Source organism: Hypanus sabinus, chromosome 20 (genome assembly GCF_030144855.1).
Source record: "Hypanus sabinus isolate sHypSab1 chromosome 20, sHypSab1.hap1, whole genome shotgun sequence".
NCBI lineage: Eukaryota > Metazoa > Chordata > Chondrichthyes > Myliobatiformes > Dasyatidae > Hypanus > Hypanus sabinus.
The window spans coordinates 18782405-18805240 of record NC_082725.1 but is presented as its reverse complement, the minus strand read 5'-3'; the positions used below and the strand labels follow the sequence as shown (position 1 = coordinate 18805240).

The window sequence follows — 22836 nt, the reverse complement described above, 5'->3', positions numbered from 1 at the left end:
CTTTATCCTTTAAAATTGTTCCGATCGTTGACCGACTAGCCTAACTCTTTTCCAATGACTGATGGCATTTCACCCCTTTCCAATTACTTTATCATTTCCACTTTATTTTCAATCGTGATCGTGATTATTTACGTGAACAGAAGCACTGTGGATTCAGAGCTTCGCCGCTGGGTCCTAATGTCCACCTCACTTAGACAGATTAAATAAGGTCTGGGGTACCGCTGGGTCCTAAGGTCCACCACATTGAAACAGGTTGAATAAAGGACTTGAGCATCCACATTTCTTGGTATCTGTGAGGGGTCCTGGAACCAATCTCTTGCAGATAAGGAGGGCCGACTGTATTATGTATTGCATTTAACTGCTGCTGCTAAGTTAACAAATTTCACGTCACATGCCGGTGTTAAAGCTGATTTGGATACTGAAAATGCCTTGGTGGGTCTGAATGATACCCACTAGATTATTGGTCCATTAATTGACCACAATAACCACAGTATTCCAGTACTATTGACATATCATGAAAGCTGTGCTAACAGGATATCACATTTAAACATAATGTGCCAGAATTTATTAGTTCAGTGCTTCCAGAGAGAGATATTAATAAGTCACATATTATGGACTCACAGGAGCATCCTTTTTGCACTTTATGATTAATATACTTTACAGATTATTGGATGGAATTGTGTCCCTGCTTTCCAGCTCGACCTACATCTCTCACTCCTTCAGTTAAACTGTAAGGCAGTAATAAGCAATGACTGGGATGATATAATATGAGATTGAAAGATTCTTTATTAGTCAGGGCATGAAGGGATACAGAGATAAGGCAGATTATTGGAGCTAAAAGAAAAAATGGATCAGCGATGATGAAATTGCAGAGTAGAATCGATGGGCCAAATGACCCAATTCTGTTCCTATAGCTTATGATCTTATAACATTTGGGGTATACTAGAGAAAACTATTGGAAAACACTTTCCATCGCACCATCTGAAAAGACAGCAACGTGTCATAAAATCCCAATGAAAAATACTTCAAGTAATTTCTTATAGCATCAACATAAAATGTCAAAAATCTCACCTAGTACTCGCAGAATTGCAGAAGATGAGGCTGATCCCACATCATTTACAGCCACACATGTGTAAGTGCCATCATCATCAGTGGTCACATTCAATATTTTAAGTGTAGCTTCACCAGAATCACTGAAATCAACATTATACAATGCAATTAATTCATTAGATGAGAAATCTGTTTGAAAAACGTGAATAAATTTCTAACAGAAAACCTAGTCTTTACCTATACATAATACTGTTACGGCCATCATTGCTCAAGATGCTGTGGTCTGGGGCCTTCCACGTTATCATAGCTTTGGGACGACCACAGACTTTGCATTTCAGAGTAACCGTCTCCCCAATCTCACAGGATACATCTGTCAGTGGGCTGATGAATTCAGGGGGAACTGAGGGAAAGGAATAATTGATAGAATTAAGCATGGTTGCAAGAAAGATAAAGCATTATACCATATGAGATCTATACTAATTAAACCCATAGAACAAGAGCTATTGTTGAAGTGTCAAAGATCAAGGGAGCGCTGAAGGTCAAATATGACAGAGAAAAGTGGGAGAAGGTCAAATGAACCACCTGTTCATCAGAGCTGTTCTGATCACGGTCTCAACTTAATTCTCTTGTTTGTCTCCTTAATCTTCAATTCCATTTGCTCCAAAACATTGTTTCAGCTTTTAGTAACTGATTCTTTCTTTAGAGTGCATCAGGGCAGAGAACTCCAAATATTTATGAGCTTCAGAGAAAATAACTTCTTGTCAGTTTTATGGAAGATTGCGTACTCTGAAATGTACAAAATTTATGTACAAAATCTGAAATGTACCTAAAACAGGTAGTATTCAGAATGGCTAAAATTAGACAGAATTGTCTACAAATGGAGGAAATTCAGCATTGTTGCTACTCCCCCTAGGAGTGGGCATCCTGTAAAAATGCTGAAGGAGGTGAAAAAGAACTCGAAGGTAACAGCAAAAGACCTTCAGAAATCTCCAGGACTTGCTAAAATCTCTGTTCATGTGTCCACTATAAGAAAAACACTGAACTAAAATGGTGTTCATGGAATGAGAGCATGGAGAAAACCACTGGTGTCCAAAAAAAAACATTGCTGATATTTGACAGTGCTTCTGGGACAATGTTCTCTGGACAAAAGAGACAAAAGTTGAACTTTTGAATATGTTTGGAAGAAAAAGGGCACTGAATGCCAACATCAAGACATTATCCCAACTGCGAAGCATGGTGGAAGGTGCATCATGGTTTGCGACTGCATTGCTATCTCAAGGCCGGACAGCCTGCAACAATGAATTCAAAATTTTATCAGACACGTTACAGGAGAATGCCAGGGTAGCAGTTCATCACCTGAAGCTTAATAGAAGTTACATAAGCAACAAGATAATGATCTGAAACACAAAGGTAAATCAACAATGGAATGGTTTAAAAAGAAGAAAATTCATGTTTTGAAATATCCAAGTCAGAGTCCAGACGTTAATCTAATTGAGAAGCTGTGGCATGACCTGAACAGGCTGTTCATACAAGGTATTCCAGAAATACTGATGAACTGAAACAGTTTTGTATGGAGGAAATGGTTTAAAATTCCTCCTGACCATTGTGCAAGGCTGATCAACAGCTACTGGAAACGTTTGGTGGAAGTTATCGCTGCTAAGGGAGGTTCTACGTCATTAAATGCAAGGGTTCACATACTTTTACCAGCCAGGACTGTGAATGATTCAAGAAAGAGTTCAATAAGGACATGAAAAGCACAATTGTTTTGCGTGCTATTAGCTTTGGCACATTGTAGTTGTCTATGAAGATTAGACCACATTTTATGAAAAATTAATGCAGAAAACCAGGTAATTGCAAAGGGTTCACAACCTTTTTCTTGCAACTGTACACTGTAGTTCAGACTGCAACATCCAAAGGAAATAACTGCAGAACCAATAAGTCACCTAAATCATTAACATGGGGGGTAAATAATTGAGTACTTGGCTCTGATTTTGTGATACACTATTAATATAATATCCAACATTATTTCTACATTCTATTTACTGCCCTCTCACTAAGCCCTAAATTTCTAGCTTCATTAGATCCTCCTTATATATTTCCCCACCAGAAACATCATCATAAAAGCTTATCAATAGTGCAGAATGACATATCTTAGTGCCTTTTTATAATATGAAAACATTCCAGCATTTTTAGGGTAATAGGTCAACAGCTCCTTGTGATTTTTACCTTCCCTTCTTTAGTAATTTTATATCTACTTTCAAACTACTGGGTTATCACTAATGCACCAATATTCTTTATAGTCACCTCTTTTCATAGAACTGAGGAAGTCCTGCTCAGGGCAGTTATCTGATTTTAGTCCTTTTAATTTGATCACTGATTTTTCATTAGGAAGATTAATTACTTTAGGTATCCTATTTATCACTGGACCCTCGGTTTACTCTACAGTGAAAAAAGACATAAAATACGTTCAGCTTCTTTGCTCTCCATTATGATTTCTGTTCACACTGTCTCCATGTGACTCATATTTATTCTAATGCTCTCCTTTTTACATACAGATGGAAGCTTTTTACTTTGTGTGCTGCTAATTTACTCTCATATTTTAACTGATGCTGCCTTGATAACGTTTAAGTCATCCATTGCTAATTCGCAAAATTTGCCCAGTCCTTAAACTTTCCATGCATTACTCACACCACTGCAAGTCTCTTCTTTTAACCTAATAAACACCTTTAGGCATAGATGAATCACTTGTCCTGTATTAATTTTATTTCTGAATGGAATATATAGTGATTGAAGTAATGAACTATTTGTTTAAATATTGTTATCTTGTGGCAAATAATTCTAATTTCCCAATTCACTTTAGTCATTTTTGCAATCTAATTAGCCTTATAAATATTCAAGACTCCATCTTCCAACTGAGTTATATTCCTTTCAAGCTATAGGATCTCTAGAGGATCCTTAACTGTGAGATTGCTAATTAGCCACATCCAATTATAGATGACAATGTTTAAAGTAGCCTGTTGCCAGGTTAATTCCATGACATATTTTTCAAGAGAACTGTTCAAAATGCACTCAGTGATCTCATCAATCAAACTAATTCTGCCAATTTGACTTGCCTAATCTGTATGAAAATTGAAGGCTCTGCATTTATGGTAATATTCTTATTGAAGGCTTCTCTTATATGAGCATAGCAGCATATTAGAGAACGTAGTCCAGTCTATCAAGAAAACCAGTCTCTTCTCTTTTAATTCTGTCCACACTTCTTACTGCCTCAGGAAAGGAGCCAACATAATCAAAGACCCCACCCACCTTCTCCCCTCTTTCATTGGGTAAAAGATATAAAAGCTTGAGAACACATACCACCAGTCTCAGGAACAGCTTCTATCCCACTGCTGTAAGAGTACTGGACCTCTTGTATGATAAGCTCTTGATCTCTCAGTCCACATCATATAGGCCTTTGCAATGTATTTGTCTTACTCTTTAACTGTAATATTTTGCTTTACATTCTGTTATTATTTTTCTTTTGTACTACCTCGATTGTATTTATGTGTACATGATCATTCTGCATGGCAAGCAAACAAACTTTTCACTGTATCTCAGCATGTGACAAAAATAAACTTATTAATAATCATTGCTCATTATGCGCCATGTCGTATACGAGGGCAGTCATAGTCTTTCCATGACCATGATTGTTCTTGGCAAACACGAGGAAATCTGCAGATGCTGGAAATTTAAACAACACACACAAACTGCTGGTGGAACACAGCAGGCCAGGCAGCATCTCCAGGAAGAAGTACTGTCGCTGTTTCGGGCCGAGACCCTTCATCAGGACTAACTGAAGAGACAGATACTAAGAGATTTGAAGGAATCTCTCCCGTCCCATGATCCTTTCCCTTCTCCAGCTCTGTATCACTTTCGCCAATCACCTTTCCAGCTCTTAGCTTCATCCCACCCCCTCCGGTCTTCTATCATTTTGCATTTCCCCCTCCCCCACTACTTTCAAATCTCTTAGTATCTCTCCTTTCAGTTAGTCCTGACGAAGGGTCTCAGCCCAAAACGTCGACAGTGCTTCTTCCTATTGTTCTTGGCAAATGGTTTACCATTACCTTCTTCTGGGCAGTGTCTTTACAAAACAGGTGACCCTCAGCCATTATCAATACTCTTCAGAGATTGTCTGCCTAGGTGTTAGTGGTCGCATAACCAGAGTTGGGTGTGTTGTGGATCAGGGAGTTGGGGGGGGGGGGGGGAGAGAGGAGTGCAGTGGTAATAGGGGATTCCTACAGGAGTAGACACAAGATTCTGCGGACATAAGACACCCAGATGGTATATTGTCTCCCAGGTGCCAAGGTCAGGGACATCTTGGATTGGGTCCACAGCATTCTAATGGAGTAGGGTGAGCAGCCAGAAGTCCTTGTACATCATGACACCAATGATATAGGTAGGAAAAGGGAGGAGGCCCTGAAGAGAGAATTTAGAGAGTTAAAGCTGAAAAGTGGGACCTCCAGGGAAGTAATCTCTGGATTGCAGCCTGTGCTACACATCAATGAGGGTAAGAATAGGATGATTTTGAAGATCAATGTGTGGCTGAGGAATTGGTGCAGGGAGTAGAGCTTCAGATTTCTAGATTATTTTGAGCTCTTCTAAGGTAGGTATGACCTGTACAATAGGGATGGGATACACCTGAAGCAGACAGGGACCAATATCTTTGTAGGCAGGTATGTCAGAGCTGTTGGGGAGGCTTTATACAGCCCTCCGAACAGAAGCCAGGATGTGTGGTACAAATTACAACGAGAGATAGAAAAGGCATGTCAAAAGGGCAATGTTAGAATAGTCATGGGGGATTTCAATATGTAGGTAGATTGTAAGTCAAGTTGGTGCTGGATCCCAAGAGAGAGAATTTGTAAGATGTGTACAAAATAGCTGCATGGTTCAGCCCACTTGGGGATTCACCAATCCACTTCATAGCTCTTTACTTCACTCCTCCCCCTACCTTCTTGTTCTGACCTCATCTTTTTTTCCAGTCCTGATGAAAGGTCTCGGCCTTTAACATCAACTGTTTGCACTTTTCCATAGATACTGCCTGGCCTGCTGAGTTCCTCCAACACTGTGAGTGTGTTGCTTGGATTTCTAGCATCTGCAGATTCTCTTGTGCGCGTAAAGGGAGTTTTTTCTGGTTGACTGGCAATGACTAGTGGTGTTCTGCAGGGGTCGGTGTTGGGACTGCTTCTTTTTATGTTATATGTCAATAATTTGGATAGCGTAATTGATGGCTTTGTGGCCAACTTGGGACTATTGTGAGCAGTCTTGAGCCCCTATCTAATAAAGGATATGGTTACATTGGAACGGGTTCGGAGCAGGTACACGAGAATGATTGTGGAAATGAAAGGGTTATCGTACGTAAAATGGTTTGGGCCTGCGTATGTTGGAACTTAGAAGAATGTGAGAGTGGGGAGGGTTGTATCTCATTGAAACCTATTGAATGTTGAAAGGCCAAGGTAAAGCAGATATGGAGAGGATGTTTCCTATAGTGGGGGAGCCTAGGACCAGAGGGCACAAGCTCAGAATAGAGGGCAACCAATTAGAACGGAGATGAGGAGGTATTTCTTTAGCCAGAGGGTGGGGAATCTGTGGAACCTGTTGCCACAGGCAGCTGGTCATTGGGTGTATTTCACACAGAGGTTACTAGGTTCTTCATCAGTCAGGGCATGAAAGGTTATGGGGAGAAGGCAGAAGAATCGAGTTGAGAGAGTAATTAGATCAGCCATGATGAAATGGCAGAGCAGACTCGATGGGTTTAATGGCTTAATTCTGCTCCTTTGTCTTATGGTATTATGGATACAGGCAGTCCCCGGGTTATAAACGAGTTCCGTTCCTGAGTCCGTCTTTAAGTCGGATTTGTACGTAAGTTGGAACAAGTACATCCAGTATTATTTAGTGTCAGTTAGTCAGACGTTTGTTTTAGTATATAGTTTACATTTCTATGAATATAAAACACTTAAGAAACACATGTATTCTAATAATTAAACCACTGCGTTGCTTAGTAATAATTGTAGCTTTCATCGGGGCAGGGCATTTCACATGCTCCATTATTCTGATTTTATCCTTTAAAATTGTTCCGATCGTTGACCGACTGTAGCCTAATGCTTTTTCCAATGACTGATAGTGTTTCACCTCTTTCCAAACCCTTTATTATTTCCACTTTATTTTCAATCGTGATTGCTTCCTGTCAACGGAACAGAAACACTGTGGGCGGCGGGTTCCGAGCTCCGCCGGTTCCTGAGCTCCACTGGGTCCTACCGACCACCGCACTGAATTCCCCGGGTCCTAAAGTTCACCTCACTGAGTCAGGTTAAATGGGACAAGTGGGGGCTGTGCTGGGTTTGGGTATTTGATCCTCCTCAATATTCTGCATGGCAATTTAAACTGGAGGCGGCAGTGTTTTTTTTTACGAGGTCGAACTACGAGCTCAACATCAACCTGGCACGCTCGGGAGCAGTCTGTCACTGGATCGAACTCGGAAACCTCCGTTCTCGGGCCCGGTGCTGATCTCACTGCGCCACCAGCCGACCAGAAGTGGGGAGGAGGGGGGTCAGGGTGAATCTTGCTAAGAAAAATTTAAGCCAAATACAAACTTACACACTCAACATAGTGTCAACAGCAACAATTAAAATGGCGGAAGGCGTTGCGATCTGACTTAAAATGGCAGACGGTGTTCCCCTTCCTCGGTTCGTAAGTACGAGTTGTTCGTAAGTCGGACGTTTGTAACTCGGGGACTACCTGTAATATTGGTGGCGTGATTAGTGTGCTTGCAAATGACACTAAATTAGTGGTGTGGGGGACAGTGAAGAAGGATGCCTAAGGTTACTGTGCTATCTATAGTAGGTCATCTGGAAGAGTGGGCAGAGGAATGAGAGAGATGAAATTTAACTCAGACAAGTGCAAAGTAATGCTTTTTGGGAAGTTAAACCAGAGCAGGTCTTATACATTAAATAGTAAAGCCCTAGGGAGTACTGTAGAACAGAAAGTCCAAGTGGTGCAAATACATAAAGTGGCAACTTAGGTAGCGAAGGTGGCATATGGCATACTTGCTTTCATCAGAAGGTGCACTGAATACAAGAGCTGGAACAACATGTTCCAACTTTGCATTAGAGTGTACTCATGGAGAATATGTCATTGGTGAGACTGCACCAGGAATACAGTTGCCATTCAGGTGGCAATACTAGAGGAAGGATTTAATTGAGCTTGCCTTTTCGTTCACCATAATTTTGCTAGATATGCTCATCTGTTTAATTGATTAATGGGTCAGATTGCTGAAACCCCACCTCTGGTTAACAGAGACATTTGGAAGCAGCTGGATATAAAGACTGTCTTATTTAAAATCACATGGTATGTCTCATTTAATTATTAACATGAACAGAAATGAAATAAGGAAAGTAAATTTTAAAATACCCAAATTTAACCTTTAAATGAAGGCCTAGAACCCCATACAAATTAATAATGAGTCCAGGAGCAGTCAGAGATCAGAAACATTGCCTGCTTGCTTACAATGCAGATGTCATGTGGCAGTGTGCCACTTGTCTCACTGGCCAGCCATCAGTATGCTCCAGTTCAATATTTGCAATTTTACATTTATAATACTGCCTATCTTTATGTCATCAGTAAGCATAGATTGCAATTTTCTATTCCATTATTAAAATCAGCTACAATTATGTTCAATAGATGTGACCTCCTCATAGAACCACATAGCTCATAACCTGTCATGTCCTGTCAAAACTGCTCAATAGCCCAGCCTTTCTCCTGTTAGTCAGCTATTCCGCATAAATTCACGTTTCGTCAGCTGACTTCTGTAGGAAGATTATTACATTTCTTCTAAGTATTTGTGAGATAAACAGACATGCACCAGTTTATATTTCTATCTTCACTCTGAATAACTAAAGTAATTAAAGGCTACTCTATCATTAATTAAAGACTGCAGTATTTTCCCAAAACATGTCAGGCTAACTTTTGTATCATTTCCTGGTTTGTCCTTGGCCTTTTTTAAAGAGCAGAACAACAAATGCAGGATCATAATAGAAATTACAACATATTTGCTTAATACTTTTAAAATCTGGTGAAAACTAACTGGTCATTAAGTAGTAGTCACTGATAGTTTACAGATTTTATTTTACTCAGTGTAGCTCAAAGTTGAGATGCAGTACGTCTTTTCCCTATTCTAGCCTTCCGTGCTTTCATGCACAGGAACTTGCTGGATGAAAGCCTTCTGGATCCTACTGGTAAGACCCAAGCAAGGCACCAGGGTTTTCCTGACATAACTGGGTCATCAAGGCTGAGCAATACAAAGTCATCATAAACTACACACGTGCCTAATAGCCACATTTGTGCCATCTGTCAAAGCCATAATGTTTAAACGCCTATAAAATAGTGATTAAAAATTAAATGACTTATTTAAAATATGTAAAAAATAATACTCACATAAAACACAAAATGCCTAAGTAATTAAAATCTTTACTGCAAACATAAATAATTCAAAATGCAACTTAATTTATTCTTATACATCCTACTCACAGCCCCAAAATCAAGTCAACTTTTATTGTCATTTCGACCATAACTGCTGGTACAGTGCATAGTAAAAATGAGGCAACATTTTTCAGGACCATGGTGTTACATGACACAGTACAAAAACTAGACTGAACTATGTAATAAAAAAAACACAGAGAAAGCTATACCAGACTACAGACCTACACTGGACTGCATAAAGTGCACAAAAACAGTACCGGCATTACAATAAATAATAAACAGGACAGTAGGGCAAGGTGTCAGTCCGGGCTTCGGGTATTGAGGAGTCTGATACTTGGGGGAAGAAACTGTTATATAGTCTGGTTGTAAGAGCACGAATGCTTTGGAGCCTTTTCCCAGATGGCAGGAGGGAGAAGAGATTGTATGACGGGTGCATGGGGTCCTTCATAATGCTGTTTCCTTTGCGGATGCAGTGTGTAGTGTAAGTGTCCGTGATGGCGGGAAGAAAGACCCCAACGATCTTCTCGGCTGACCTCACTATCCGCTGCAGGGTCTTGCGATCCGAGATGGTACAATTTCTGAACCAAGCAGTGATGCAGCCTGGTTCATTGTTCATATCAAAGGACGTGTGTAACCATAAACCAATTCCCATTTAAAGTGCTCTAGCAAGTAATTCAACATAGTCACAATTTAATTACTTCCAGTTCTAATATCACTATTAATTGCTTTTAAATTGCCCAGCTTCTCCTGACCAGCAGATGCAATAAAAAAAACTCAACACTTTTATGCCACTTTTAAAATTCTTTGTTGTTTTTACTATATTTTTTGCAACTTTTTAAGTTCTATGTGTGTTCTCAAATAGTCAGGATTTGTGTTGCATTTTGCTGTTTTGCACTCACTTGTTTTATTTCCAATTCTTTGGAAATGAAGGGCTTCTTTTTTCTGGCAAGCAGAGCTCTTGTCCCTTTAGGATTATTATTTACTTCTTTCTATGAATGCCTTTCATTTATCTAAAATTCTTTTCCCATTAATAGATTGCGAAGTTTTCAATAGAATTCTGTCTCACTTCATCAGATTTAGCCAAAATTGAAAGCTTAATAACACTTCGCACGAAACACTACATTGAGAGTCTTATTAAGAATGCAAATACATATATCTTCACACTTCATCAGGTTTTAAATTAATTACAGCCTTAGTCCCTTTTAAAATCCTAGTCTTTGAACAAGGATAGCATGGACGCCTGGAAATTATGCTAAACCAGTATTATTGTTTGGTCGTATCAAGAATATTTAGAAAATATGAGGCACTTACTTCCATGAAGACTGTGAAAGCTTTAGAAAGAGTACAGAGGAGGTACTCAGGAACATTTCAAAGAGATGAGAGATTACAGCTACATGGACAGAGTGGAAAAGCTGGACTGTTTTCTGACAGGAGAATTCTGAGAGGATATTTGACAAGGTTTTAAGGTTATGAAGGGCTCAGATATACTAAAATGGGTAAGGTGTTAATAAGTAGATAGAAACAGTGAAGACACGAGTAACCCGGGCATTACTCATTTAGCATTAAGTAATAAGAATACACTTCCTGATTAATAGATATGGATCCAACAGAGGCCTTCAACTGGGTATGAAAAAATGCATGGGTTTGGCAAAAGAGTAAAAAAGAACATTTAAGTGGCTTGCTTTTCTGCAGATCAGAAGGGCCTCTGTCTACGCTATTTTATGTTTATGACCTATTTCTCTATGAATTTTAATCTCAATGAACTCTTGATAACATAAAATAAAAACACTTTGTGAAATGTGAGGTTTTTACAATAACTTACCATCATAAATATAATTAGGATTCAGGAGCTGAAAGAAAGAAATAATTACTTGATAATTAATTGAACATTTCATTCTTAATGCTATTTGTCTTTGTTCCAAGATTTTACATGTATATGTTTTACGAATTAGTAGCATCTCTCTTTTGAGCATTTTTCATTGATGTCCGGAAAACTATTCTTATGGCCAGCATCTATATGCTATGTTAACAGTAACATTAATTTTAAGCAAAATATTTTAAATTTATTCATTAGTCCAAAGGGAAACATTCTTAATTAACAAACTTGTTAGTAAATAAGTATTCAATAGAATTATCAGGTTCATGTCAGTGTTCACTTATTCTCAAATTTCCTTCCACCCTAATTACACTACCTTCAGGTAATTTCTCCATTTTGGAGATACCTAGATTACACTTTAAATGCAGTAATACCATTACTTATACTCATCCGCAGAATAGTAAGTTCCACCCTACTGCCGCTCTGAGTAACGAGTTTCATTTAAATTACTTACCCTGCATTTTGCAATGTATTATTCAATGTTAATGTTTTAAGTAAAAGCTCTTAACATACCTCCATACTACTAATAGATAAGTTTCCTAAGAAATGCACCCACATGGTTAATTGTCAATGATCTGATTGGCAACCAGTAAAATTTGCATTTGCAATGGAAAATAGGCCTTTTCGTAATTCTGAATTGTCACATTTAGAGAAATTTACACCTTTCAGTGGCAGAAAGAAACCTAAATTCTGTATAGGTTTTATAAACGTAAAACTGCAAAGTGAAGCTGGTGATCAGATTTGGATTCATTTATTTAAATATACATGTGTATAATCTGTGCCTTCTCTAATCAGTAGTGTGATAAGTAACATAATTGCTATTTATTTCTATTACCCTAAAGTGGCATTCATACCATAACAAAGGAAAGACATAACGCTTTCCCAAGGTTTTAGGGTAAAACTTTACTGTGATACTTTGCAATAATTATTTGTTACTTCAACAGTTAATTGTAGATTGAGATTAATTTTGACTTTATCAGGGATGGTGCCTAGGCATGTCTAATCCGGTGATATATATTTTCGATACCCCACATTGTTTGCCATTGAATTCCAGAGTGAGACCTTTGTCTTTGTTAAAAATCCTTTTTCTCTAATTCTATTTCAATGGCTTCCTTCACAGGCGGTCAAAAAAAGCCATTTACAGAATTCCATGTGAATGCAGAGCAGCATATATCGGCCAGATGGGGTGTATGGTGGAGATCCACATCAAAGAGCACAGGACGTGTAGCCAGAGGAATCAGCAGTAGTGAAACATTGCATTTGCAAAGGCCATAGTATTGACTTTGACAGCACAAAACTACTGTTCTGCACCAATGGCTTTTTGAACCGCCTGGTGAAGGAAGTCATTGAAATAAAACTATAGAAAAAGAATTTTAACAAAGACTAAGGTTGCACACTAAGTAAGAGCTGGAATTTGTTTATAAACAAGGTGGGATAGCGGAAACCTGATTGGACAAGGACTAACCAATCAGGAGGGACGGATGATGGGGATATATATACCACCAGATGAGACATGCCCAGGCATCATCACTGATGAAGATGGCAAAGTTTGTCATTGAAATGTCGATTAAAATTGATAGCTGTACCTGACTGGAAGCAGAGAAGAGCTTATTTGTCATATGCACTGGGAAAGTACTAAATCCTTTTTCAGTTTAATTTATTTATCACAAGTATATCAAAACATACAGTGAAATGCATCCTTTGCATTAACAACCAATACAATCTTCAGATGTGCTGGGGTAGCATGCAAGTGTCACTGCATTTTTTACTGCCAACATAATATGCCCAATGTGTTCACAGAACAACACTCGCAACAGCAGCAAAATAAGCCCCTCCCATCCCATCCACCCATGCATACAGAAGGCCATGAGTCCACTGAAGAAAGTCTCCAAGGACTCATGGACGTGCAGGCCTTCAACTTCCCCAGTGGACTCACATTGTACAGTTTACATGAAGCACTACTGTTCATAAGTATTTAATTGGCTCAACACTTTAATTACTGATTGCCAATAAAATTATCAATTAACCAGATAGATGTTCATTTTACAGAATTTATCTATTATAAGTATGTAGCTGTGCTTAGCACTTTTTGGTGCATATTTGTTTATCTCATCTGCACTGAGTTTATGGTATTATCCCTAAACTGATATCAAGTGGAAAGCCAAATCCAGTTGTAAGTTCACTGGATGGGGAGAAAAATGAAATTATTTGTCGTAGTTCTGACTGCATAGATTCCTGCAAGGAGGGATGACACTGACAGGCCTATTTACTGGACAAAGAAGATGGTTGTGACCTAGTTTATCCAAAACTTGGGGAAACTGAACAGAAAGCAGTATAGTTTATAGAAACCAAAAATGTGGCATAGATAGTGCCTGAAGTCATATTTGGAACATGTTCCAAATATTCCATATTACAGTAAAATAAAACACATTTTAGAGGCTTGAAATTTTAGAAGCCTAAGTATTAGCTTTGCAGTCATAAGCTACATTATATTATTTTTCTATTTTATGCATACATTTCCTGTGAATTTCTGGAGACAATTTCTTTGAGAAGATCGAGGTCTATGGGTTGCATTCTGCAAATAATAAAAAAAATGATTTACCATTGTTCTGAATCAGCTTTACAGGTAGCCAACACTTAAAAGATTTCAAAATATAAATGATCAATAAGAAATCAGAAAAAATTGAAATATTTCAGCCATTCAGCAAACAAGTCATGCAGAATTCAAATTTCTTTGTGAACAATGGATAGCTACCCCTTGGCATAGGTTACTGTAATGTTTGGTCCTGGTCAGGATTATGCTAGGCAGTGAATGAATAGGTGGCCTTCACTAAAAGGAAGGTTGTCTGCTTACTTTAACTGTAAGGATACTGCACAGCTGCTTTTACACAACTTAACTGGAAGAAATATGCAGTTAATGGGGAAAATGAAGCTTAGTCATACTGCAATTATGTGTGCTTAATTATTATGCACACCCACTCATTCAGCAGAGTTCCTTTAGTTCCCAAACACGATTTGTGAATGTGTGCACACTATGGTGAGTCACAAGCTAATACTGATTAATGGGAATTAGTACTGAATTAGCTTCCCTTATTTGCAAGACAATAATAACCTCATTTATTAAAGATATAATTATCAAATGAACACTTCGGAGTGTAACTTCACCATTTTTCCATTTAACTTCAAAAGATTATGGTTGCAAAGAGGACTGAAACACCGCTGTGAAGAATTACCAAAATAATATTTTACTTATACTTACCTTAACTGATACCTTATTGGGTAACCCTTCTCGAGACTTTCTGAAACCATTCTCTAGCTTTCCTTCTTTCTTGCTATCCTTATCCTTCTTTTCACTTTTCTTTCTTAAACGGAGTGCAGTGTGCCAAGATGTTGACTTTCTAATGTCATATTTCAAACCAGAGAGAGGGCAGGAGGAAGAACACATTTCATTTTAGAAACTTAAATTTTAAATACAACTCCACGATTATCAGGGCATTTAAAATGCACGCTATAATTTCTAATTACGTTTAACTTTCGATGTGGAATATCAGAGCAGCAATGTACTGCAAAGGGATATCTTTTCCCCACAGAATCAACCTATCACGGGAGACCACTGGGGTGGGGAGAAAAAGAAAAACGCTCAGTGGCCACTTTATTAGGTACATCTGTGCATAAATGCAAATATCTAATCAGCTAATCATGTGGCAGCAACTCTGCACAAAAGTACGCAGACATGGTCAAGAGGTTCAGTCGTTGTTCAGACCAAGCAACAGAATGGGGAAGAAATGTGATCCAAGTGACTTTGACCATGGAATTATTATTGGTCCCACACAGGGTGGTTTGAGTATCTCAGAAACTGTTGATCTCCTGGATTTTCACGCTCAACAGTTCTCAGTTTACAGAGGATGGTGCGAAAAACGAAAAACATCCAGTGAGTAGCAGTTTTGTGGTTGAAAGCACCTTGTTCACGAGAGAGGTCTGAAGATAACGGCTTGACGGGTTCAAGCTGACAAGACGGCGATAGTAACCACCTGCTACAACAGTGGTTTATAGAAGAGCGTCTGTGAATGTACAACGCGTCAACCTTGAAGTGGATGGATTAAAGCAGCAGAAGACAACACTGGTTTCCAATCTTGTACCTAATAAAATGGCCACTGAATGTATTTCCATGTAGCTCTCAGATATGTCAAAACAGAAATGACAAAAATATGGAGATTAAAGAAACTTGTCTTATTTCCCTGCTGCTGAGAGCTTAAGCTGTTGATATATAGTATTGTGCAAAATTCTTAGGCACATATACATTGTATGTGTGCCTAATACACTATAGTTATGTCTATCCAGTTACCAAATAGCACAATACTACTGAGCTAATACAAAACTTAGTAGTCTTATTTCTGTTTCCCAACCACCTTCCTATTTTAACCAACGTACAGCACTGTGCAAATATTTTAGGCACCTTAACGACAGACGTGTGCCTAAGACTTTTGCACAGTCCTGTAACAAGTACTAAGGTAACTGAAGACTCCCTTGTCTGCTCCTAAGTACAGTAAACCTAAGTGTCTGTCACACAAGTATAGTTTCATAGAGTTCCTAGAATATCAATAATTTATGGCCAATCACTAGCAAATATCAAAAGTGACCTACATTCAAAGCACAGCAGAATAATAGCAACCTGTGACTGAAATTAGTAGCTTGTTGTCAGCAATTGTATTTGGTCTTGGAGCTTATGATACATAGTGGAAATCAATTCAGCCCATATAAAACTGTTGGAAAGGAACTTTATAAATATGTGTCTTCCATAATAATGGCTACCATGCCACTCAGCAGGTAAATGTAGTGCCAGATATAGGCAAAGGGGCCAGGAAAGTTCTGAATTCAATCCCCAACTTGTGCTAAAGAGGTTAATTTTAGTGAGTACAATTCATTTAGCCTCAATGCTCCAGAACTAGGAATGAGTAAGAAAATATTCAACCCCTCATTCTGATTACAATCTGGTAATCACCAATAAAAACTGTGTGGGTGTGTTATCTTAAAAATTCTTCTGCTCCTTCCCTCCCCACTCTTCAGTACTGGACTCCTGCATAAAGTGCAGCCACTTGCATCACGTACCAGAAAGCTGCTAACATCCATACCTCGGGAAAGAGAAAATTGGGAAAATCAAAGCAGATTCACTGACTTTCCAATAGATATAAAGATTCTTTGTGCATTTGCAGATAGAGTTGTAAAACATCACCTGAGAGATCGACAATTGCGAGTTACACAACCAAACTATAAAGAAAACAGACTAACTTTAATGTTCCTTCAGGGTTGTCTGTGATTATATTGGTTGTGTGACCTAGTACATAGCCAGGAATCCATCCCTCAGCTGCAGGGCACTGGTCAGTAGCTGCCCGAAACACCAAAAACATGTTCTGTTGGTTGCTGGCCAGGATCTGTACTACCTCGCCCTGGCAGACATTGATCTCATCCTCTTTCACGGCGGTGTAATCATGCGTTACCAGCATGGTGGAGATATTACTGCTGCTGCTACTTTCACTCTACAAGGGAGGAAAAGACAAGGTTGGAGAAATAAAATGTGTTTCTCAAGCAATTCACACAAACATAATGCACAAATTGGTAATGTACTACTTTAATCTGACAAATAAGCTGCCGTCCCTCCCATCACCACTAATTTAAAAAGGCCTTAAAATGAACCTGATTTTATAGGCTTCCAATGCTTCAAAAAATGTAATAAATAATCTTGTTTTATTAAGATTTACAAAAATAAACACAACAAACTAACAAGTGAAATATTTAAAATGGCCACAAGACATTGGAAAATGTGTTTTTGATTCTCGTACATGAGGAATGCTTCTAATATAAAGATTACTTTTGGGCTGGAGCTGTAATTAGATTTCCGACCTGCCTTTCTAGTGTAATTGTGGTCTGCTCCTTAACATTAATTGACCCATAACTGTGCAACTTTAGCAAAGATGAGAACATTATGAACTGCTTGCAGGTTTGATATTCCCCAGAATTGAATGGCATTAAATTAATACTCCAAAGAAGATGTGTTTATTTTGAAGGAGACTAATTATTTCACTTACTTTTCCACCAATATTCTCGATTCCCTTTTTTCATTTGAAAAGTCAATTCTTTGTTGAGGTATGGTTTCAGAGGGAGTAAACACCTTTGTTACTTGAGTACAAGTGGCAAGCCTTCATGTTTGAGCCTACATTTAGCTGTTAGAGGGGTGTCACAGCTGAATCCAATTCTGTCCTGACTTGCTGTCTGAATTTATTTTTAAAGAATTATCACTTGGTACACTGGCTTTCTTCCCCTTCTCTTAACCAGAGATGGTGAAGTCAAACCCTTCTCCAGTTACAAACAACTAACTCAGCACAAAGAACAGAACAAAGCTGTGACCTTACTGATTTGTATGGATTTCCTTTCTCAATATTTAGAAAGCAGGTGAGCTGTTGAGGAGACTCTTCACAATAATAACACTTACCTACACAAAAATCAAACAACCTGTGAGTGTGAAGAGTAGCCATTATTAAAGTTAGAGCAACACAAGTTTCAAAAGGCAATTAAAAATGTTGCAGTTTCATAAGAAGGTCTGCCAAATTCAAATGTACCCTCTCTCCACAAATGCATACAGAATTTGATGTATAAATACCACCACTCTATTGCTTTAAAACCCAGCATTTTATATCATTTGTTCTATCATCACTATTCAGGACTTCTATAGATTCACTTATACCTAACAAGGAGCATTTATGTACATTTTTGACAGATTGAGAGTGAGGCTTTATATGGCCAGAAAATGAATTACTTAATTATACAAAAATTTGTCAAGCGGGGGATATCCGTTTTCAAGTAAATTCTCTCTCTTCTATATTTTGCTTTTTGCCACTAACGGATTGGGAAGAAAGTGAAGACAATGGGCTAGAAACAAATCTGCTCCTAGTGCAGCAGAATCATTTAACTCAGTTTGCGATGCATTCTTTACTGCACTTCGCCCCAGTATTCAGCTTTCATAAGGGATATATACCTTGCCCTTTGCAATGTCTGTAGACCCAAATACAAGATTATATTTTGAAAACAATGTCATGCAAGAAAAGTACCCGCTTTAATTTTTCTGTCCTTTATGTATTTAGTTAGGTTACAGTTCTAAGAACACCCACTCAGCAGCCAATAAAGTGACTTCCCATTTCTGACCATTATTTTTCACAACCTCACTTCCATCTCCATTACAAATCAGTACCACAAGTACTTTGCACATTTTAATTGTGGATTACATAAAGACCATTTTTGACATACAAAATACAACAAGAATCATTTTCTTTTAAACACAAATGGTACAAAGTTGCTTCCTTAATTGAGACAGAAAAACATACAAATTGAAACAAAGATGAAGGAAAGAAAAGGAAAGTTAAATACTAGAACAGATAGTGGAAAAGCAGAAGGTCATAATTTACATATTATTTCAGCATCCGCTAATGCAGCAAGATGCACACACTTTCAAGCAGATTGGATCAATACAGTGAAAATGAACAATCTATCCAAAATGCCATGCTTGGAGACTGAAGGGACATGCAATGCATAGTGAGCATGCAAGCGTTTAAAATTAATAAGCTAGGCAAAAAAATGTCAGTGAAAATGCTTTTGAAAGTTGTGTACACTGTTCAGTGAAACATTTGCATCCTAATTAATAATTGATACAATGATTTCTAACCAAATGAATGATGGAAAAAGAAATAAGTTTTGGAAAGACATTAGATAAAATTGCTTTTTCATTGTGAGGGAATATTATGCCCCATTTCATAAGTTAAAGCATTACAGATTTACAAAATATTGAAAAACAAATTATTTTTGTGACAATCTCTGCAATTATAAATAAAACTAATCTGAGACTGTCACTGAATTAAACCTTTCAGACATTATAGCACTCTTAAGCAGTTTCAATGTCTTACATTGTAAAGCTGGACAGCTTCTTGAACAGCGAACTCCAAAAGTCAGCAGCAGAAACTGGGCTGAACAAGAGAGGGGAGAGGGGATGATGCTTGGATTCAGCAACTGGCAATAAAAAAAAGTTGGAACTAGCAAATTTAAAATAGTGCTACCAGTCCAGAGAAATGGCCCATTAATATATGCAGTATGCTGGAGTATGAGGGAAAACGTGAAGCAGCAGATGTTTATTTTTATGCCAAAAGTTGGGTAGCTAGAAGTTTGTAAGTATCTGCGTAAGCTGTTATTTGCCTTCGCCAAGTGAGGCAGTTGCAGGAGCAGTAGTTAGTAGATGTTTAGGCTGATCAGAATTTTTTAAAACAAGATCTTGACAGGTAGAGAGTCACAGCGATGAGTAATTAGGCAGGGTTTTTTTTTAAAACAGTTTCAGAACAGAGCAGTTTTTCGGCAGAGCCGGGAGGAGTTATTAGTACGGAGAATGATACTGACGCACAGAAGGAGAGCGTGGGAAGGTTTTAGAGGAGCTCACAGGACAGACGTGCTCCGCTCTTACCCCGTTGCTCTGGGTGGAATGCACCGACTGCTCGCTGGTCGAGGAGCACGTGCTCATACGATCAGTGTCCTTGCTGTGCGTTGAGTGGCGGTGGACCTGGCGCTGCAGGGAGTCCGCGTCCCCTGGGAAGGTGAAGGAACCAGGACGGCTGGCAGGTGAAGCCGGGTGTGAGCTCCAGAAGGAGCCCTTGAGAACAGGACTGCTGGGAGGGAAGGATTCTTTGCTGAAAGGAGAGGATGGGAACGTCGTAGACATCGGTGAACTCAGGGGTGAAGTGGTGCCTGCCGGCCGTTGCTTTCCTATCGTCAGGGAGCCCACACTCCCTCTCGGAGACCGGTTCTCTTCTAGACTACCTCGTAATTCTTTTAGGTTTCCATCTCCTGTGTTGGTGAGCGATCCTAATGTTTTCCTGGGGCTCTCAAGGACTTTTGTTCTAGGAATCTGTTCCAAGTCATTGTCGCTGCCTTCTCGTTCCAGGTGCCTGTCAGATTGGCTGGAGCCAGAATCTAGGGTGCTGTTGAGTGTCGTCAGGGTAGGGTTGCGAGCGGACATACCTGTCAATCTGTCTGCCTCTGCCTGGGCCGAGGCCGCAGAGGAGACCAGGACTGGGGAATGGTGCCGGATGGGTTGGGGTATCCGAGAAGGTCTGGAGCGGCTTGTGCTGCTCATTCCACTACAGCTATTTGGTCCACTAGGGCCGACATGGTTCCTCTGGTATTCAATCGGAGATGTCAGAGCTGGAGCCAAAAAGAGGTTAATTAGACAATTTTAACATTGTATGGTCGGGATGAATGAAAAGTGAGGATTAAAGAAGCCAAATTGGGATGAATAATGTGTAATTTAGAGCCCCTCCCCCTCTCAAAGGTCACGAACTATGAGCCATTTTCAAATATCTCCAGATTATCTGAACGCAGAACTTCTTTGGTCCATTAGACTTTCCTTTAAACATTGAACACTTTATTAGCAGAGTTAGATATTTGTTCATTATGAACAGATTTCAAAATGGTGTAAATAATAGATAAATATCACATCTAGGCAGGTTGAATTTGGTGAATATATTCTGCACAGTTCATGCAAGTTCAAACTGCAGAAGACTGGCTAGGGGAATAGTTACATTATTGATTGGTATCCTTGCAATATCCACAGATGAGAATTCTGCAGCAAATTTTCAAAGGGGATTTATGACATCTTTGTGGCAGGAATAAGCATTACAAGTCCTCATCCTTTCTCTGTCATCCAATTACATCAGGCCTTTCATTTTTCTCAACTCAATTTATCAAACAGTGATATGCAGGTTATTTTTTTTTAAATATCAAGCCAAAATACAGCTGAAACACAGCATAGAAGTGTACTTCTTTTTGCAACTTTCCAGAGTAAACATTTAAAGTCATACTCCTGAATATTTTGCTTGAAGATTTGAAAGGTCACTGCATTTTCAGATGCCTGAAAGTTAAAAAAGCTGCCTTCTGGGGTGGGGGTGGGGGGGGGGAGTTTATTGAAGAATGAGATGCATGTTTGGTTTTGCAATTTATCTGATTTCAAATTTCAGCTGAACTGCCTGTGTGGAGATCAAGAATTTACAAGTAGGAGGGAAAATGTTTAATTTCCTAAGTATACCTCACAATGACTTACTCATGGAGACTACTCAGTTTCTCCATGGCCACAGTTGTGATAATTCTTTTAGGGAAATAAGGAGCAAAATGCGACAAAAGGAGGGAAACAAGACTTAAACCAAATAATGAATTTCTTACTGTTTTTAAAGAAATGGTATTTCATAAAAACATTAAACACTAAACAAGGTACCACAAAAATACAGTAATACTATTTATGCCTACACATAAACAGACACACAATTAAAGCCAGTCATGCATAACATGTTTTAGGGCCAGTCACACTGAAAATTCAAAACCCTTCTGAGGACTAGTCACTGTGAACATGATATTCCAGAACATTCTGAGAACACCTTGTTTCTATGATTTGACTGCACTCTTCACACTGAGCTCCTCATGGAGTCCACTGTCAAGAGTCTAGCTTCCTGCAGCTTTCCAGATCTGGCACATGTTCAGCAACTGTATTAATTTCAATGGAGAATGATTAGCATGAAGACAGCAAACTTTAATTGCATTTGTTTAATTGAGTTAATCTAACTATATTTAATAAATTAATTCTATTAGCTGTTTCCTTACAATTACTTTTAATGCTTGTGATCATCAGAGACATCACAATCATTCTTCGTCTTTTTATCATTTTGAACATAGAGGAGTTAAGGATATTTCTTGAGGCGGCACACATTATTTTTGGTGAGGAAGCCCTTCACATGTAGGGCTACACTGATCACAAGCCAGATTTGAAAAACAAGTTCCCTCTCCAAAAAAAAGAGCAGCGTGGTGACCTTGCTATTCACCAGGGCTATTTATCACAGATTAGACGATGCCCATGAAAAAAATATTTTAAAATAAAAATCATGATCACTAACTAGTGTCTTGTGGAAAGATGAGAGGAACAACCAAGCTGTGGACTCTAAGACAATTAACATTACCATTCCAATCTAACCTTTAGTGTATAAATTACAATGCAGGTCATGCAATAAGTAAAGTGGATGTATGTTTGAATAGTTAATGCAAACTAGAATATTTTGGTTATGTTTAATATGACCTTCAGAAGAAAATCTGTAAGTACCGTTTAAAAAGTTGCGCTGGTTTTCCAGAATTTGATTGATTTCATGGATCCACATTTGGCGAACTGAAGGATTTGACGCTTGTAGAATGTAGGTCTCCACACTGCCATCTGCAGATCTCGAAGTAAGTCCAAATTTACAAGGATCATTATCCACATTCTCTTCCAGGCCAAGGCAACTCACCTGGAAAACAACCAATAAGCTTCCTCAGCCAGT

The 22836-nt window shown here is 38.7% G+C and overlaps 1 protein-coding gene across 5 annotated transcripts in view; it reads right to left on the bottom strand.

Annotated features, from left to right (window-relative positions):
* Nucleotides 1-22836, bottom strand: part of LOC132378335 (triple functional domain protein-like) — a 346417-nt gene that overhangs the window by 17867 nt on the left and 305714 nt on the right. For 2 of the 5 annotated variants that reach the window (XM_059945150.1, XM_059945151.1), the window contains exons 47-54: nucleotides 22623-22803; nucleotides 19944-20680; nucleotides 16730-16977; nucleotides 14700-14838; nucleotides 13956-14015; nucleotides 11387-11414; nucleotides 1288-1450; nucleotides 1072-1193 (exon numbers count right to left, since the gene is read on the bottom strand). In XM_059945150.1, coding sequence (XP_059801133.1) covers nucleotides 1072-1193; nucleotides 1288-1450; nucleotides 11387-11414; nucleotides 13956-14015; nucleotides 14700-14838; nucleotides 16730-16977; nucleotides 19944-20680; nucleotides 22623-22803 — 1678 coding nt within the window. Of the gene's footprint in view, nucleotides 1-1071; nucleotides 1194-1287; nucleotides 1451-11386; nucleotides 11415-13955; nucleotides 14016-14699; nucleotides 14839-16729; nucleotides 16978-19395; nucleotides 19456-19943; nucleotides 20681-22622; nucleotides 22804-22836 lie in introns of those variants that run through there. The other 3 variants (XM_059945152.1, XM_059945153.1, XM_059945155.1) reach the window with 2 other exon arrangements.